The sequence below is a fragment of the Canis lupus genome, chromosome 16 (assembly GCF_048164855.1).
Source record: "Canis lupus baileyi chromosome 16, mCanLup2.hap1, whole genome shotgun sequence".
Lineage (NCBI taxonomy): Eukaryota > Metazoa > Chordata > Mammalia > Carnivora > Canidae > Canis > Canis lupus.
Window position 1 is genome coordinate 18,580,046 of NC_132853.1, and position 16,970 is coordinate 18,597,015.

At 36.7% G+C, this 16,970-nt stretch overlaps 1 protein-coding gene across 1 annotated transcript in view; it reads right to left on the reverse strand.

Moving 5' to 3' along the window:
* Nucleotides 1–16,970, reverse strand: part of NLK (nemo like kinase) — a 158,753-nt gene that overhangs the window by 4,978 nt on the left and 136,805 nt on the right. The window contains exons 7-9 of the mRNA XM_072779365.1: nucleotides 15,332–15,433; nucleotides 7,332–7,418; nucleotides 26–224 (exon numbers count right to left, since the gene is read on the reverse strand). Coding sequence (XP_072635466.1) covers nucleotides 26–224; nucleotides 7,332–7,418; nucleotides 15,332–15,433 — 388 coding nt within the window. The remainder of the gene's footprint in view (nucleotides 1–25; nucleotides 225–7,331; nucleotides 7,419–15,331; nucleotides 15,434–16,970) is intronic.

Here is a 16,970-nt window from a genome sequence, read left to right on the forward strand (position 1 = left end):
GCCAAGGGCCAAAAAAGATACTCACCTTTAACCTGTCGAACAGAACTGAGGTTCTTCTCAAAAGTGTCATCAAATTTGGGATTGGTGATGGGCTCAAAGTCACTGGTATAAACTCTTCCAGTAGAGGTGGAAAAGCAACATTTACACATACACGTGTGATATCGTAGTCGCCCTTCATCTAGGTAGGGGTGGGCTAAGGCATCCTTAGCGGATATTCTTTTGGACTGAAATCAAATTTGGAGACCAGGACATCAACACTACAGATAAACACGACTGTCCACACAGGATCTTTCATAAGACACAGTAACTGCTCTTCATAGCTTATCCTTAATTTATAATACATCTTGTATAAAGAGGAATGAGCGAATGTATAGGCAGGTGACATAGCAGCAGGGAGTATATAACTCAGGACAACCAACCACCATATACCACCAGAAAGCACTCTGCTAAGATCCTAGAGTTCCTACCTTGAAATAGTTAGATGCATGGTCAAAAGTGGCAAATACCATGACATTTAAATATGCAATGCTTCGAAGGGGATAAGTTTACATTTTAAATAACAGTTATATTTTCTAAATATGTTTCAGCATTTGGTAGAGATGTGATCACAGTGGCAATTTTACAAAGCTGCCTGAAACTTTTATTCTCTTAGAATGCCAAATGAACTTAGGGCAAAAGCCTATGGGGAAAGTGCTAGGGTTGGGCAGCAGACAAGGTCTGAATGCCATGTTGTGGTGGCTAGCACCATCTGAATACCAGTGGCCTGTGGTTTTCTAGCACTTTAGATCAGAATACTTAATGAAGTTTCAGATTTACATAAATCATAAACTCATTTCTCCATTAAGAAAAATTCCTCTTTTTTAGCTCTGTGGACATGTAGGTACATTTTAAAGTATTTAAGGATGGACTTAGTACAGAGTCAGAGAAAAATGAACACTCTACCTCATTTTGAGTATAATCAAGCACTTCACATAACACAAAAACCAAGAAAACCATTTGGTACTCAAATCAAAACTAACTGGGTCATCCTGACTGGTTCTGGCACCCCAAATAACAAAATGTTAAATATTTTCCGTGAACCTGATTTCCCTAAAAACACTTATATCTCTGATTTTTATGCTGATGTTAAAAGGCAAGTCATAACTTTTCAGGATATGATAATCACAAAAGACAGTTGCTGTTTATCTACCACAAACAGAAGAATGTAAAGTTGACAACCTTGATTTTGTGTCTTTCACTACCTTTCATATGGTATATCTGGTGATCCAGCCCTTCTGAAGCCTGACTTGCTGGTACTCTCAGCAAGTAAGTTTCTTCTTTTTTTTCTAAATGGGTCCAGCTATTCCCGGAGGTTCCACTGGGATCAAGATCTATTACCAGAACCAAAAGAAACAAGCTGGCTGACAGTACCCTTTTCCTGGGACTGGGTCCCTTGAAGGCCTCAGTGCCTCTGGCCAGTCTCATGTGAGGGACTGAGTTCCTTGGCTTTTGCACACTACAACTGGTTCCTGGCCAAGTCTATTTCTGTTTCTGATTGAGCATGGTCAATCGTGAACACACTTGGTGGCAGCAGTGGTTAAATCTGAGTTTTAATTTTATCATCTGACCATTAAGTCATTTCTGTCAGGTGGCAGATGTCAGAAATTGGGTCTCTCTCTCAGTTGCCATGAGCAGCTGGAATCTGGATTCCCTGTTAATTTTTTTGTCTGTGGATTCTGATATATCCTGAAATTTCAGAATACAGGGTTGAAAAGATTTTGGTATTATCCCAACTACTGATAGGATGCTCTGTGTTTGTATGTTCTGTGTGCACCAACATGGGGTCCTCTAAAGTGTCTTACCTAAGGGAAACCTTTGAACAAAAAGTAAATCAAATCCCTACCATGCAATGATCAACTTTCATTTCTCTAAACAAATTAACGTCTCTTTAGAACTTCTGAAACAAGGGTAAAGAAAGGAGACTGTCATTTTGTAAAGGGTATGAACACTTAAAAGAAAGACTGCCTTACTAAATTGAGAAAGATATCACAAAATTATTCGATTTTCAATAATGTTCTTTGGAAGAATCTAGTGGTGCTTAATTATGTCCTATACTGCCCCCCCCCAAATGATTGATTGATTTGAGAGAGAGAGAGAGAGAGAGAGAGAATGTGCACATGTGAGTGAGGGGAAGGGCAGAGAGAGCAGGAGACAAGCAGACTCTCCACCTGAGCAGGGAGCCTGACGGGGGCTAGATCCTAAGACCCTGAGATTATGACCTGAGCTGAAACCAAGAGTCAGATGGTCAACTGACTAACCTACCCAGGCATCCCATATCATATATATTCTTAATTACCTATTGTATATATACCTTAACTTATCAACATTTATAATAGAAGTGGATGCTTATTTCTACCCTAGATTTTGTTATCAGAGTTGGCTCTTTTAGTTTTGAAGAGTTGATAAAACTTCCCTTTTTACAAATAAAAATATATTTTTAAAAATATTTTATTTATTTATTCATGAGAGACACCGAGAGAGAGAGGCAGAGACAGACAGAGGAGAAGCAGGCTCCATGCAGGGAGCCCAATGTGGGACTCGATCCCAGGTCTCCAGGATCACGCCCTGGAGCTGAAGACAGGTGCCAAACCACAGCCACCCAGGGACCCCCTATTTCTTTTTTAAAAAATTTATTTATTTATTTATTTATTTATTTATTTATTTATTTATTTATTTATTTATGAGATATACAGAAAGACAGGCAGAGGAGAAGTAGGCTCCTTGTGGGACCCTGATGTGGGACTTGACCCCAGGACCCTGGATCATGACCTGAGCCAAAGGCAGATGCTCAACCACTAAGCCATCCAGGCATCCCAATAAAAAATATTTCTAAGCAAACACATTGATGTACTTTGTATATTTCTGAGGGGAGTTAATATATCATGTTATGAGATCTCTTAATTTTATTTATTTAAAAAAAATTTTTTTTAAATTTATGATAGTCACAGAGAGAGAGAGAGGCAGAGACATAGGCAGAGGGAGAAGCAGGCTCCATGCACTGGGAGCCCTATGTGGGATTCAATCCAGGGTCTCCAGGATCGCACCCTGGGCCAAAGGCAGGCACCAAACCGCTGCGCCACCCAGGGATCCCTGAGATCTCTTAAAAAGTAAATGTGGGGATCCCTGGGTGGCGCAGCGGTTTGGCGCCTGCCTTTGGCCCAGGGTGCGATCCTGGAGACCCGGGATCGAATCCCACGTCGGGCTCCCGGTGCATGGAGCCTGCTTCTCCTTCTGCCTATGTCTCTGCCTCTCTCTCTCTCTCTCTCTCTGTGTGACTATCATAAATAAATAAAAAAAAAAAAAAAAAAAAAAATTAAAAAAAAAAAAAAAAAAAAAAATTAAAAAAAAAAAAAAAGTAAATGTGGCAAACTCCTATTCCAACTGGCTTTTAGAACCAATCTCAACATATTAAAGACACATATGAAGAAATGAAGAGATTTTTAAAACATTATTCTCCTTATTTATTAAATAGGTGGGCTACTGAAAATTTTTTTCTTGCTAAAGTTATAAATCAAAGGGGCGCCTGGGTGGCTCAGTCAGTTAAGCTTCTGACTTGATTTAGGCTCAGGTCATGATCTCAGGGTTGTGGGATCAAGCCTTGCTTCAGGCTCTACGCTCATCATGGAGCCTGCTTGTCCTTCTTCCTCTGCTCCTCTCTGCTCTCTTTTTCTCTCTCAAATAAGTAAGTAAGTAAGTAAGTAAGTAAGTAAGTAAATAAATAAAACCTTTAAAAAAAAAAGCTATAACTCAAAGATAAGATTAAAGCTTTAAACTGTAAATTAAAAAGGTACTCTTGGTTAGTAAGTTATAGAGTAAGAAGCAAAATGTTTCTCTTAACTTAAAACTTTTAATATCTGGTATATAATTGTATAAGATAAAAAGGTCATGTGATATTTCTATGCAAGGTGACTCTTTGAACAAATCAGTCCAAGCCAATAGTCATAAAATTATAAATATCTCTGTTTTCTTCCTGATCTTACTGCCACGTACAAGTAATGCCACTACAGCATTCTAGAAGTTTTGGGTTTGTTTTCTCACAAAAAGCCTTATCGTCTTGAATTTGATTTTTTTCCCTACTGATTTTGCTGGCCAGATAAACTAATATCCCTTTGTATAAGATTACAGAATTGTAAAATTATGTGTTCAACTACATTAGATGAATGATAATAGGTAATGTGCTAAAAAGAAATTAGTTTTTAGAATGCTACAAATCATAAGGACTTAATTTGCCAACTTAAATTTTAATCCGATTCTTAGTTAACATTAAGACCTTAGTAATAATTAATTTGAGTTAATAAACCATGTTTGAATATATGAACAATTTAATTTTAATATACAAAGGCTCTTCATTAATACATTATAGAGGAGCCATCAATAAAGAGTTAAAAAAGGGGCAGCCCGGGTGGCTCAGCAGTTTAGTGCTGCCTTCGGCCCAGGTTGTGATCCTGGAGACCCAGGATCGAGTCCCATGTCGGGCTCCCTGCATGGAGCCTGCTTCTCCCTGTGTCTGTGTCTCTCTCTCTCTGTGTCCCTCATGAATATATAAATAAAATCTTAAAAAAAAAAAAAAAAAAAAAAGAAAGGGGTTAAAAAAGCTGTGCAAATTTCTTTGGGTCAACGTAATATGTATTTTTGTAAAGAGTGTAGAAGAGTATGTGATAATAGGAAGATGGGTATGCAAGGTAACAGTTATGTGTCTGGCAAGAGAAAAAAGTGAATAATTTTATCTAAATTCCGAATAATAATTATTTTTTAAAAATATTGCTTGTAACTGTTTATTGCATTTAGATAAATTAATGTCTCTGGAGGTTTGTTTAATGCCTTCACTATTTGAGTTAATAGTTAATTACATCTTTATAGACTATTTACTACACCCCATCCTTTCCAATACTGTTGATATTATTGTAATAAAGAGACAGAGACCTTTAACCTTATCCTCTAGTGGTTTCTGTCTTCTCCTTACATTTGCCTAAAGGCTTCTACTTCAAGCTAAGGAATTAAGTTTTCCATGAGAAACATCACAAGAACCCCAGTAGGGGACTGTTAACACCAGATACTTCTGACTACTGAATTCAGGATATAAACATATGGGTATAGCTGATATTATCACCACAGACAGCTATCACCTAGACTACATCAAGTAACTGAGTCAGGATTTTTAGGAATGTGTCAGTCTAGGAGCAGACACGTGGCAGTAGACTGTTTAACCTAAGATAAAAAAAGTACTTAGATAATTATCTCAGACTAACTGGACTAAATAAACTGATTTAATTATGGTTAATGTTCTATTTTTAATGGATACTTTTTAAAAACCTCATTTCTTTCTTCTTGCTAGCCCTCAATTTAATAGATTAAAGTCAGAATGAAACATTCTTTAAAAATGGTATCTATTTCTAACTGAAATAGATCTCAAAATCCCTCCGAATTGGAAAGAATCCTTATATCAGTCATAATAAAGCATCAGGCCCATTTAAAAATGATTCTGTAAACAAATAATATATATCAATTGGCTTTGTTCTATAAGGCAATGATAAAAATAGGTAAATATTACATGGGGTGGCTTAACAAATTCTTTTTAAAAAATTCTTAAATGACCATGTAGTTATTTACATAGGTCCAATAAGAATCTATCCTTTTTTACCAGATAAATCTTATCTCCTTCTTAGAGATTAATCTAATGTATAACTATAAGCATACTAAAAGTTTCATTTTAATTAGGTGTGACAACCTCACTCTTTAGGAAAAAGGACTACATTTCATGTATAGAACTGATGTCTAAAAGGCGTCTCAGGAAAACATGCTTGGTATCCACCATATGGCTTACAAAATTCCAGTCTTAGGGTTGTAAAGATTATGAGCTCCTGTCAGGTCAGGATCATTAATAATCATGTGATCTCAGAGAAATAGGACACTTTACAGCTTCAAGTATTGGAAGTAAAACCTGGTACAGGTGAATCATATGGTTCTTGGTTCCTAATCTAAACAGAATAAAGAGTGTAACATATTTCTAACACATAAAAGTAAAATTTAACCTCAGGGCCTTTATAACATCCTCTAGAGGTAGACAGAAATGACCTTGGAAGACTGAAGTTCATGTGGTTCTAGTTTTGTTAACCACAAAAGATATATAAAACATATGTAAAAGGTCATTATGTATTAACATCTCCTGTTGTATATATAGTTTAGCTATGTAGATAAACTTGCCAAATAAAACAAAAAAATCAAACTAACGACCTAAGTCACTAGCTCACTGAACAGGTTATATGGTGGAAACTATCCTTAATGATAGGAACTTGACCACAAGGAGGGAGTGTGGAAACGAGAAGTGCCACTCTGCTTTGTTTCCTATATCATGAGGCACCTCACATACCAAAATAAACAAATGGAAGCCAAAAAGTAAACACCAAATGAACAAAAAATTCACTCTGTCCCTTGAGATGTAGCTGTTTTCTCATTATGAACATACCAATGTAAACATCACAAATGGTACTTTTGTGGGTTTTTTTCCCCCTTTAAGTACCTATTGTGTTTTGTCCTTGAGGACTTCCTTATACTCTTGGCAAGTAAGATGTTCTTTTCTAAATGTTGTCATTTTTGAGTCTTCTTTGGTAATAGTTACCAGCACAGAGATGAATAATAAATATTCTTTGGATAAGTAGATAAATGAAGACCTGAACTTTGTCCCAGAAGAGTCAAGTCTAGAAATGGCATTTGATAAAGCTACTATCTCAATCACCAAAAGAGTAAAAACAGCTTCTTATACAATATAATGGACACATTCTTTTCCAAGAATGTTTTTTTTTTTTTTTAATTTTTTATTTATTTATGATAGACATACAGAGAGAAAGAGAGAGAGGCAGAGACACAGGCAGAGGGAGAAGCAGGCTCCATGCACCGGGAGCCTGACGTGGGATTTGATCCCGGGTCCCCAGGATCGCGCCCTGGGCCAAAGGCAGGCGCCAAACCGCTGCGCCACCCAGGGATCCCTCCAAGAATGTTAAAATTCTTTTCTCCTGATTTACCTTGGTGTCAAACTCCTTTTTCAAATCCTGAGATAAATAAGGATGGTACAGTTCCCTATCTCTCTTCACCTACATATCTATGTGTTAGAAATCAAACTTCTGTGCAATGAGTGAGCAAGTGAGCACGATGATACATATGAAACTGGGGATTGAAGTTTATCTTTGAAAAGTCCTTCTTTATATTGCTCATTTATTTAAAGCCAGGATGTTTTTCTTAGAACACATGTATTTTTAATTCATTAAAAAAAAATAAAAATAAATACTACTTACTGGATCAAAGACCAACATCCTGCAAAGGAGATGAACAGCTTCATGTGTAGCCTGGCTAGACAGGGTATAAAGTACAGGAAGAGATGGCTGTAAAAAAATAAAGGATTAAAATATGTGAGTTTCTGTGAAGATATGGAATACAGCCAATTTATTACAAGGTAAGTACCCAGCTCAAAAAACATGTGCACATATGTCTAACCTCAAAAGGAATGAGTATTCCCCTCATTAACCAATCTTCAGAAGCAACAACTGTCACTGACTTCCAATGGCATATTTTATATTGCAGGATTACCTATTGTAGGTTAGCACACAAAGGAGCCTACAAAAAATGAAAACTAATCCTGTAAATATGGTACTCCTGTTAGCCTTAAACCATAAATGCTCTGGCAAGAAGGGAAACTAAACATGCCTGGACATGGGAGGCAAAAATATATAAAGCCACAGCCACATGCAAAGTTAAGCATGTAAACTGTGCAAAGGAAGCATGTAAACTATGTCTTACATGTCTGCCTACTTTCAACAAAGCCACATAATAAAATCCAATAAGAATAGCAGCAAGCCATCTCAAAGTCATCAGGAGATAATTATTCACCTCACAGAAGTTTTCTGCAGGATCAAGGACAGAGATGCCATGAGATGAGGGTTCTAATTCACTAATTAGATAAATAAACATGTCGGAATCCTAATATCCTTTAGCACAGAACAAGGTGGTTGAACTAAATGATCTTTGAAATTTACTTTAGTTCTAAAATTATATGAAACTAGATAGGATTATAACAGATAAAAAGCATTATGTGCACAGAACCCATTTATAATTGGCACTCAAATATTTGTTTGCAGATAGAGAAGTATTTCTTGTTAAAAATACTTAAGTCTATGGTAGCCTCGAAATGATCTATATTAGTCAAGATAAGGAGTGACGTGTGGAGAGTGAAGGCAAGAGGTTTTAATTTACAACTTAATTTATATATTTTCTTTTTTTTAATTTACATATTTTCTATAAGAATTTATTTACTGTGTAAAATGAAGTAATTTATAGTTTTGAAAGATTCTGATTCTTGGTTTGACTGCAAATAGCTGGTCTTTTTCAATGGCTTATGCAGGTTGGCAGCCAAATTCCAGCCTATTCTTACTGACTAAAATATCTCACCATAAGCAATTCTTCCCTTTTGACTTTTTTTTTTTTAATTAAGATTTTATTTTTTAGTAATCTCTACATCAACGTGGGGCTCAAACCCACAAACCTAGGTCAAGAGTTGCATGGTCCATTGACTGAGCCAGCCAGGCACCCCTCCTTTCCATTTTCTAAGTGAATTCAACCTTTAATCCTATTTTTCTGGTGGAGGTGTGTTATAGCTTAGGGACAGGAATACTGGGATAAGTACTAGAACAGGTGGGTTCCAATTCTAACTTTGCCAACGTTAGACTCAGGTAAGTCACTAGAACTTCAGCTTAAACTTCATTTATTAGACTGTACTGGCACAGAGCAGCCTACTGATCCAAAGCATTGCTAATCATCTATCATCCACCAAATGCCAGGGTTTGGGCTAGGTGTTGGAGCAATAAAGATGAATATCAGGTCTCAGATGGGCAAGGAAAACATATGAACAAACAGTCTTAGAGGATGGAGAATAGAGAACAAATTAGAAGGCAAATTTTGTTGAGACTTGAGGATGACTGGATACATGAGGAGCTTGTGAAAATCAAATGACTGAATGTTAATGCAACCTGAAATTTTATACCCTCTCCCATCTCATATTTCTTTGTAGAATTATACCCTAAGAAACACATTAAAATTAAGGCCAAGTTTCACCACAGCCTGGAGCAGCTATCTTATGTGTTTTCTCCTTTTCTGTGTTTATATGCATGTTAAGAAAGGGGTCAGAGAAAAAGAAGTCAGTCAGTTATGCCAATACCTCTCCAGAAGGAGCTAATAATTTAGTTATAGCACAGGCTCCACAGGAAAGATGCAATACTAGAGATGCTGGATTTTCTTCCCCTTGAATTCACCAGCCATTATGGTTGAAACCAGTTGGGCACAGGGTATTAGAACTAGACAAGAAGTTTATATTTTTCATGGAGTACAACAGAATCAATTTGAATAAAAAAAAAAAACCAGAATGCTTAGAAATATGCCCTAAATATTTCATTTGGGAGAAAGTTTTTGTCATTTCCCCCAACATTCACACACATTACTTTTTTTTTTTTTTAAGATTTTATTTATTTATTCATGAGACACACACACACACACACAGAGGCAGAGACACAGGCAGGAGAAGCAGGCTCCATGTAGGGAGCCCTAGGTGGGACTCGATTCTGGGATCCCAGGATCATGCCATGAGCCGAAGGCAGATGCTCAACTGCTGAGACACCCAGGCATTCCCATACACGTTACTTTTTCCCCTTTAAGACACACCAGTCCATTTTCTGTTTGTTCTGCAAGTTTATAAGCCACTTAGGAGTGAGTGGGTGCCAGTGTTTAATCACGAGGACAGGAAGGGTTAAAGAGTACTCCATTAATGACTAATGACTATTAGTGAAATGAAGCAAGGATGAGCTTCTGGACACATGAAAGGTGAGGGGTCCTAACTGATTATGTCACAGTCATCAGAAGCCAAGTGCAGAGTGCTCGTCACCACAATAGAGTTGGCTTGGCTGGCTCAGCTCTTTAAGTCCTGTCCTGTAAATTTTCAGCTAGTGGCAAAGAAGCTGTGATCATCAGTCAGCAACATTAGTTAAGAATGCACAATGCACAGTGCACTGTATAGTGAGCACTCCGGGGTTATATAAAAGAAATCCCGACCTGAAAAATAATTGGTTTGAACTGAATGAACTCTAACATAATCTATTAAATGTAAGACATGGTTCCTGTCAGGAGATAGAACTATTTTCACTCTAGTGAACATATTACATGTATTTCTGTCATGACTGGTCAGGAACAATCTGAGAAAAAAGGAAAATCTAAACTTTAGACGAACAAAAGACTAAGGGCTGACAATAGACTTTTCAATCTTACCAACAGGTCAGTGCCCCAACAAGTATCTACTTTTTTTTTTTCTTTTAAAGATTTTATTTATTTTAGAAAGAGAACAAGCAAGGGGAGAGGGAGAGAGAGAATCTCAAGCAGACTCTGAGTTGAGCACAGAGCCTGACATAGGGCTCAATCCCACGACCCTGAGCTGAAATCAAGAGTCAGCAGCTCTACCAACTGAGCCACCTAGGTGCCCCAACAAGTATCTACTTTAAAAGATACTTGGGCCATGGCAGCTAAGATTGCATTCATCCAAGATTCTGAGTTGTAGAAAAGAAACAACAAATAAAAAATACCGAACAGTGTTTTTGTCTACTGAGCATTCCTTGACTTTTGGGGAACCACTCCCTTTTTACTCATAAATCAAGCCAAGCCTGATTGCAATCTAACTCCAAGAATGGGCACCTGACCCAGGCCTGGCCAATCGAATGAAATATTCCCCTGAACACCTTGACTGGCTCTGGGAAAGACACATGTTCTTAAACAGGGGAGAGCCAATGGGCTGGCTAATCCAACACATACCCCCCCATCCTCTTCTCCTATACCCACCTTTATCATAGAGGTTAGAAAACACTCATTTTTTTAAAGCTTGTCTTACATCTGGGAGGTTACATATTACACAGTTCTAGACAAGGACATATAAGCAGAAATTTGCTAGGCAGGCTTCTGGGAAAATAGCCTTTCCTGATAAAAGGGACAGACACCACTAGTGTTCTTTCTTTCCTCTGTTTTCTTGCTTTGAATGTGAATAGGATTCCAAGCTATAGCTATTTTGTAGCCAGGAGGAAATAAGCAAGGGGGTATGAAATCAATATTCTACATATGGCAGAGCAGAAAGAAAGAAAAAAAATTAGGTCCTTGATGACATAATTGAGCTGCTGTACCAGCTTCAGGCTGCTTACCTCTGGACTTTCTTGATATGAGAAAAAAAATGAACCCCTATTTCTTTAAACCACTGGAAGCAAGATTTTTTATTGCTCATAACCAAACATATTTATAACTGAATCAGAGACCTTCCACATATTTTCTCTAGATCTGTTTGAGAAAGCTCTTTCCTGAAGGACTGATATGCTAGTAGAATGTAGGCCTGGACTGCTGGTTCCATTTTTACAAACACACAGGGGAAAAGAAAGCCTGTCTGAAAATGAATCCTGTGAACACACAGGAAAACAGAACAGAGAAAATCAGATTCCTGGCTCAGAACATCACTTGACTACTTGAATCTAGCTAGGCCTGCGTTAGCTGTAGACCAACAACTTCATATAAAAAGTTCCATGAGCCAGTAAGTTCCCTTTTTTGCTTAAGCCAGTTTTAATTGAACTTCACTGAAGAGTCCTGACTGATAGAGTGTATGGAAGTATATTAATCAACCACATAAGAAAATTAATTTGAGACAGTAATCTGTGACTATATAATAATAATATATATAATAACTATATAATAGCTAATTTGATTCTCCTTTTGTATATGTATGGTTATATTTTTTAAGAAGTCCCAACAAATAATAGTACATATTTCTGTTTGTACAAATATGTATAAATAAATGCTTAGAAAAACATGTCTGGGAAGTTACTCTCAAATTAATCCAGAGGTGACAGGGATAGCCTGGGGTAGTGAAGGATGACAAACTGTTAAAATTTTTATTTTACATGTACTTGCATATTACTTGCATATATACAAATGAAACTAATAAAAAAAAATCTGCTGTGAAGGTGTATTGTCAGGCAGTGTGCTGTAATCCTTCATTTCCTGTTTGTAAAAAGGAACAAACGGTACATTATAGTGCTATGAGGATTTAATGAACTAATGCGTAAGAAGTGGTTGGGACAGTGGCTAGTGTATAGCAAACTTCTAATTATTGTTAGTAGTAAAGAATGGTTATTTCCATCTAACTTTGAGTAGCTACTTAAGTGGGAACTACTTGAAAAAGGCTTGTTTTTCTTTTTTATAGTCCAAACTCAAAAACTTTTATTGAAATTTTAGAAGTATTCCTCATGAGTTTAAATATAGTTCATCTAACTCCTATATCAAGTAATTTAGAATAAGTACCATAAAGTATAACTTGCCCTGCAAGGACCTCCAATAGTCTAAGCAGCTTCATTGAGAATTCAGAGTCCTTTCTAAAAGTTACAGGCTTTTTCTTGTGCATGCATTTTTATCTCATGTAATTAGTAATGTGTTAATACAGCTCATTCTGCCTTGTTCATGTACTTTTCTATAAATTTATCTATAGTTTTTTTGTAAAGAACTTTTATCATGGTAATGCATAAAAAGGGCCAAACCTACCTAAGGCCCTTTCTGCATCAATTGAGATAATCGTGATTTTTCTCACTTAAAATGTAAAAACATATTAGTAGATTTTCTGTAGGTGAAACATCTTTGAATCCCTGGGACAAACTCCACTTGATCATAATATTGTTAGTAAAAAAAAAATCATCACAAGCTGTATCTAAAAATTTTAGGGTGATAACTTTAATTGTTAATATTTATCAAGTGTTTAGAATGTCAGATACTATTCTAAAGTGAGTTACCGGTTGAGGCAGGTTTCATATTCAGTCTGTCTGAAAACTGTAGCATACAACTCCTGGGACACCGTCAACATGCTGTGCCCTGTGGTGAGCCTGAGACTGCCACCACAGCCTGTACTCTTCATCACTACAGACCAAAGAAATATAAACAGAGTATATATCTGGTGTGGGGTGCTAAGAACTATGCCCTTTGCAGAATAGTCATGATGTACAGAACTACACAAGCTATAGTGTATATACTAGACTTTGGACCAAATTTAGAGAGTGGGAAGGGGAAAAGTAGAGTCTGACTCATGGCTTTAAGTAAAGAGCTTCAAGGGTCTGCTAACTTCTAGAGAGAAGTGTTGTATAAAGATCAACTAGCAAATGTAGATGAAACCCTGAATTTCCATACTGGGGGAAAACCGGAACCAACGATTATGCTAAGTTCATTTACATTCAATTATATATGGTAGATGTAACTTACTCTATACAAATCTACCTGGGCTTAGTGTTCAAAGACCATGAACATCTGACTCAGGAGACAATTTCTAGCATTGATTAAAAGCATCTAAAGTTAAGACTTTAAAGTCTTGTGCAAACTGTATCTATATCTAGACTTTGAGGGAAAAATGGTTGGCTAATTTGTTTCCACTCCACCAGTCTTTCTCTTCAAACCAAAATATTACAATAGCAAGGCTAGCCAGGTCTACCCCTAACTTTTACTGTGGTGCTCTCTTAAGACCATCACTAAATTTAACGATAAGCAAAATAAATTCAAAGAGGCATTACTGTTAAGAGTCGGATTCACGTAAAAATGTATAGGAAAAAATTCTGTTTAACATCTTAACCTATTTTTAACTAGTTAAATAAATATAGGACTTTAAATTTTCCTTTCTTCCCTCCTTTGTTTTAGATAATAATATGATACTTACTATTTTTTTATTTAATTGAAAGTTCTAGGTTTTTATGACTAATAGATTTTTAAAATTTCTAGTAGGAAAAGGACTCACTGCCAAGAATATTCAAAGGAGAGCATAGTTACCTTTGGTGTAGTATGTTACATTTTTGAGCTGTTCTAGAAGGCAGGCAGGAAATCCTTAGGAAGCCTTGCTCTCTCGGTTGTAGTTTAGCAGCTCTGACACAAAGGATTAATTAGCTGGCAACCATTAGCAATAGTTAAAATTCCTCTAGAGATGGAAGGGTGGCACCAGGGTATGTGATCTTAATCACATTTCATTACTGGCTACCTTTAGCCAGGAAAGATTTACTGACCTAAGATCAGTAAAAGAGGAAAGTTATTTTGCTAGTTACAAGGACACATTTACAATGAAGTATTGATAAATTACTTTAATATTCCTGATAATGGCCAAAAAATAGAACATAACAGATCTTTTGAGTTCTCTCCATTAATACAGAACCTTCCTCTAGGTTAAGACTTACTGTGTGCTCTTCTAAGAGAGTTGGGGCCTCAAATTATTTCATAGTTTATAAACTAAATGCAACAGAAGGAGGTAACTGGCAGGGGGTTATTTAAAATATCAGCATGTACATCTCTATTTTTCTAGTTTGGGCTGGTTTTAGAAGAGAACACACTTTACCTATACAGTATGAAAACGGAAGCTCTGGAGTCACACTGGAATTACAGAGAAAAGGGGAAGACAAGGCCTCACCTAAATGTCTGGCTGGTAATTTGAGAACAGTGTCAAATTTGGTCTGTCATTTGGCCATTGAAATCAATCAGATCATCTAAATGCCTAATTAAAAAAAAAAAAAAAAACAAGACAGGGCCCAAGAAAATCAGTTGCTGAGTCTTCCTGTTCAATCTTTCTCTTTTCTGTTTCAGTTTGTCATTTTTAGGAAAACTATTTCCCTTGTTTACTCTTCACATCATTAAGCTGTTCTGTCCAAAAGAGATTAGGAAAAGTGCTTCTAAAAAATGCTGCTAAACCAACAAGTGGAGATAAAAGCCATCTTGTTTTTCTCTGGTTACAAGCAATACTGTTCAGTGTAAATCTGGCTATCTCACTTCATACTTCTTTTCTATGAGCATTCACATCTGATTCTGTGTTAGTGGCAAGAATGCAACAGAAACAGCTTCATATTCTGAGAAACCAAGTGTTGGCTCAGTATTTAGAAAAGACATTTTGATATACACGGCACTGAAGTGAAAGCTCCATCCCCAGTAACTTTTCCTAGACACATCAAAAACCAGGAGACAAAAAGCCAGGAGTCATTTCTTAGCAGCTGTGCTACAGAAGTATTTACTTTCTCCCACAGCACTGGGAATGATGATATTTTATTTGGTTTGACAAATATCTAACATTTTATTTATGACCATGACATAAAAACTAAATAAAACCTGTAATTAATGTTTTTATTTAAAAAGTCTCAAGTCATTCTGTTGGAAGAGAAGTCCTGTCCAGGTGGTTACCAGTTTCAAGCCCCGCCCTCTCATTTACCTGTTTATGAGGGCCCCTGAGTATGTGCGCCTTAGCGCCTTCACAAGCTGTCCTCATTGCTTCCAGCGATGGTGTGCCCAAAAGATCCGTAATCAAATCCAGCTGCAAAGAAACATGAAACACAGATAGTAAGAGCTCATAGAAACCACTTTCCATCACTCTTACATCACCACTCTTGGAGATGAGGACCAAAAGTGTGAGGAAAAACAAGCCCTTAAGGTGAGTTACCATGAACTGGTAGAAGCCCCTACTTTCACTTTGCAGACTTAAAGAAGCCAGGAAAATGTTTTTATTAGGAATCCACATGACAGAAATAAAATACACTCTGGCAAGCAGCGCATTCTAAGGCTACAGTAACTCAGGAGTCTGCATCTACCTGGCCTGGGTCTTGATTAGACAGTATCTGTGATCCCTGAAGAGGTGAACTGCTCTTTTGCTCATGGTTACCGACTGTTGTTTTCAAACGTTAATGAATTGATTCTCATGCTTCAGATGGATTTAGGCTCATCAAGGGGCTAATCCATAAACCAAGCAGCTGTGACTTAGTAAATAGTCTGAACATTCACATCTGAAACGAAAGCTAAGCAATTGATGTTTGGGCCAGGACACATTTACATTCTAGTTGTGCTAGAAATCTCTTACACTGATAGAAAATGGCAGTCCTTAGGAATATTGACACTGCATAAGGCCACATTTAGTCAGCTGAGCACGACAGAAAATGGTTTTCTCATGAGTCTTGGTAGGTAGGAAGCCACCTTCACAATTTTCTGTGGTGTGAAAACTGCTCTAACTTCATAACCTATTTAGCAGTAACATGTCATTTGGATTCCTCCAGGATGGAAAATTCTTACCTACAGAATACTTCTTTTCCTAGTACTGGGATTGCCAGATACAAAGTACTATTTTCTGCACTTAATCAAAACTATGAAGTTTAGATAAGGATCCCTGTCCTCCAGGATAATGGAGATGATCAAGTAGCTTGTTTTCCAAAGAAGATCTCATACAAAGCTTTTTGGGGCAAGTGTGTTGGTGATACTTTTAGACTTCTAACAACTACCCTCAAGGCAGAAGAAAATGACTGGCTTATGAAAACCAATGGAAACATTCAGAAAATTGTCTAAAATGGGTAAGATCCATGAGTGAGAAACATTTTTATGAAGTCTGCTAGGAACTATAGTTCCTAGGGTTTTTATTTCTCAAAGATACAGAAAAAAATGCTACAGAAATAACTACTTCCATTTAGAAGTTATAGATTCTTTTAGCACTTTAGATCCTTGATTTCTCATCCTAAAATATACTGATGATAGAAAGATATGCATTCTGAATCCTATGCAACTTAGAAAGATATGCATTCTCTGTTAGTGGCTACATCAGACTGGCAAGCTCAGACTTATGTATGCATTTCTCTAGAAAATAAGATATCTGAATCCTATGCCAGTTGTTTCATACTTTATATATATATATAAAATATATACATACATATGTGTGTATACACACACACACACACACACACACACACACACGTTTTTTTTCAGCAGCAACTCAAGATCCTTAATTCAATATACAGGATTTGAACAACCCCTTAACTTTTTTTTTTTTTTTTTTTTTTTTTAAGATTTGTTTATTTGAGAGAGAGCGA